Below are 3,593 nucleotides of genomic sequence, written 5' to 3' on the forward strand. Positions count from 1 at the left end.
TAGTAACCACTGGGTTGGAGCAATTGCCGTTAAGTGTCTTGCCCAAGGACACATACGCCCACAATGGTAGCAGCATCGAGCCTTGAACCCATTACCTCTGGGTTACAGGCAGGCGCGCTAACCACTATACCACGGCGCCGGACAGATATCCCAATATAATTGAGCATGAAGATAAACATGGCAATATGTTTGTACTCTAATGTATAAGACCCAACGCGTTGATTCCACGGGACCAGTGTTTCTTACGACTAAGTTACATTATCTTCAGGTCGACGATCGTTACCACACCATACAAGGCGGCCCTACATCTCTTGACCATATATTACAAGGCACTGGCATCCTTATATCTAATATTGGACAAATATCTTCGAAATTTCCATCTTGGGACCAAAACATGGACTTAAAAGGCGGCATATGCGCTTATAATATAGGTGTTGGGGGCGTGTGGTCGTATGATAACATGGACGTCGGTACAACTGGGGATGACTACTCTAGCGATGTAGTGGCTAGAGCCCAGTATTATAAAGACAACGGGTATTAGATTTTACAATAAAGGTGGTGTAAGATGGTCCAGTAGGGTGGGGTAAGATGGTTCGTGCTCTCATTCCTTTTTCGTCCCATTTGGTTGTAAACAAAAAATATTAATAGAATCATGTAACCGTATCCTCACGCCTTTAAGAGAGGTTTGTCAACAGTAGGCTAACAGGAAATTAGGAAATATAGGATTTAGAATTAGTTGCTAAAATTATCACATCTTACCCCACAGTACAACGCATAATTTGCGGGGTTGGGCGGTGTAATTAAGTGTACGTATTACTAATTGCTGAATATAATAAAGTTGTACTATAACATACATGTGTATTTGTAGTAGCAGATTAATCGTGTTAGTCTCTTACAATCTGTGTGCATAAAAACGGAACTGAGATGCATTTTATTCGATATTTGGGTAGTAGCGTGACATTTTGTCATTCTCAAAGTAGGGACATTACCATTTACTTACTCTATGCTTACAGTAGTGAAGAATTCGCCAGTACGTTACAGATTAGGCTGGTGGAAAGTGTTAGAGGTTGGGAGTTAGTGGGCAGGGGCTGGTGGGACTGTGGGAATAGGGGTTAGAGGTTAATGTAGGATTCGTTACCAGCGCAGCACGTATAGCTGATTTTTGGTCGGAACAATGTGCCAACTCTGGTCTAAATCCCAAGTCCCACGGCGTGCCTTACTGTAGGACCTCACTCATATAGAATAGAATGTGCATATACAATGTTGGGGTAATGGGCCAACTCTGGTCTAAATCCCAGGTCCCATGGCATGCCTCACTGTAGGACCTCACCCATATAGAATAGAATGTGCATATACAATGTTAATATAACAGGCAAAATCTGGTTTGATCTCAGGCCCTATGGCTTGTCTTGCTTTAGTTTAGCACCTCACCCAAATAGAGTAGAATTTTAAGAATTATAACTAATTTGATAGTTATTGATAAATAAGAAAAACAAATTAAATCGCCAAGCCAAAATTATGATTTATTGCACATATAACTTAATTCATCACAGAGAAAATAAATAATATCCTCCAAATGCAGATCTGTAGCTACTATTTCATCATAAACACAAGTATTATGACAATTGTTCCAACATAAACGCAGGTAATATGACAATTGTTCCATCATAAACGCAAGTAATATGACAATTGTTCCATCATAAACGCAAGTAATATGACAATTGTTCCATCATAAACGCAGGTAATATGACAATTGTTCCATCATAAACGCAAGTAATATGACAATTGTTCCATCATAAACGCAAGTATTATGGCATTATTACATCATAAATGAAAGTATTATAGCAATTAATTTATCATACACACAGGTATTATGGCATAATGTGTTTTATCCAGGAGCTAATGGCAAATCTAACTGCTGGTCAATATCTCTTAACAAATCCCAAGTTGGCGTAGCGTGGCAGTTTGAACAATGTGGTTGCGTAATAAATGTATCTTTAGTGACACCCACTGGTGATCTGACCAACCGTTTGCCCGTGATTATCAGGTCGTACATGTAGCTCATGCATGACCGCATTTTAGACGGGTTTCCACCAAATGCAGATTCTAAACAGAAAAGTAATCTTGTGTATTGAATATTAAACTGATGGTTAAAATGGTGAGCATCTGTCCCTGGTTTGTACATGGTTGGTGTGGGGTTGCTTACTATTGGCCATACACCATCTTCATAAAAAGCTATTTCATCCCCTGCAAAGCAGAAAGCTTCATCACTTTTGAGTTTGTTTGGACAGTCGAAAAGTGTGAGGTTCAAACATGATATCCCACTGTCAACCGATGGTCTTTTCATTTGAACCAACGTCCGACCATGTACAATTTCCATGAACTTCACATAATGAGAAGTCTGGAGTGACAGAGTCCCACCAGGCTTGGCTGACTTAAAGGGTGAACATGGACTTCCCCCTTCACCCTGATAAATGATCTCAACAACTCCTTGAATGGCAGACTTAAGATCAGTGATGGGGAAAAGAGGAGAGACAAGATCTGATCCTGGAGGAAAAGAATCTCGCTCAACTCTCTTGATCTTAAAACTTGTTTGTCTTTCGTTGAGGACGAGTTCTTCTTTTGACATCTCAGAACTCCAAAACTTTGCTGTTTCTTCTAATTTACTTTTCTTCACGGGATTATACCAATATGACATATTTAACTGTTTAATTGGATCGCCTACAAATATAGTTCCAGGCCCTTTATTGTTTAACCCATCAATTTTAGCGCATGACTCCAAAAGTATTGTTTTTGATAATATTTGTGTATACAAAGACCCTACTGTATTTATAGGATTTGGTGAAGGTTTTAACTGTCTGGCAGCTGATTGCTTGACAGCGTGCCACTTCTGTAGAAGTTGTAACTTTTCCGTGGCATCTAAAGTTTCGTGGTTGTCACTGACATCTTGATATTGTGTTTCATATTCTTTGATCAGCTGGTCCATGTTGTTTGTAAATTGGTCACCAGAGGCAGTAGGGAGCATCTTCCATAAACCAACTATTTCAAATAAATCCTGAAATAAATAAAGAATATAACTAGTAATATTGACATATAAGCCAAATGTGGCCTTCCATTCTATTCTATGTGGATAAGGTCCGACAGGGTGGCACACCATGTGTCCTGGGTTTCAGGCCAGGATTGGCCCATTTTGTGAGCCTAATCACTTGTCTACAGACATGATGCATTGTAGAACTTAACTTATATAGAACTGAAAACATAGTCAATGAGATATAGCAGCAGTATTTGCTTTAACAAGTTATGTGCTATACGCCATTACATTACTACTAACAAGTTATGTGCTATACGCCATTACATTACTACTAACAAGTTATGTGCTATACGCCATTACATTACTACTAACAAGTTATGTGCTATACGCCATTACATTACTACTAACAAGTTATGTGCTATACGCCATTACATTACTACTAACAAGTTATGTGCTATACGCCATTACATTACTACTAACAAGTTATGTGGTATATGCCATTACATTACTACTAACAAGTTATGTGCTATACGCCATTACATTACTACTAACAAGTTATGTG

At 38.8% G+C, this 3,593-nt stretch overlaps 1 protein-coding gene across 3 annotated transcripts in view; it reads right to left on the reverse strand.

Annotated features, from left to right (window-relative positions):
• Positions 1-1,497: 1,497 nt before the first annotated feature.
• The window catches only part of LOC100181841, a 14,572-nt gene continuing 12,476 nt past the window's right edge, over positions 1,498-3,593 (reverse strand). For 2 of the 3 annotated variants that reach the window (XM_026837298.1, XM_018814566.2), the window contains exon 17: positions 1,498-3,055. In XM_026837298.1, the coding sequence (XP_026693099.1) occupies positions 1,889-3,055 (1,167 nt within the window). In that variant the 3' untranslated portion in view covers positions 1,498-1,888. The remainder of the gene's footprint in view (positions 3,056-3,593) is intronic. The other variant, XM_026837297.1, reaches the window with a different exon arrangement.

The sequence above is a fragment of the Ciona intestinalis genome, chromosome 13 (assembly GCF_000224145.3).
Source record: "Ciona intestinalis chromosome 13, KH, whole genome shotgun sequence".
NCBI lineage: Eukaryota > Metazoa > Chordata > Ascidiacea > Phlebobranchia > Cionidae > Ciona > Ciona intestinalis.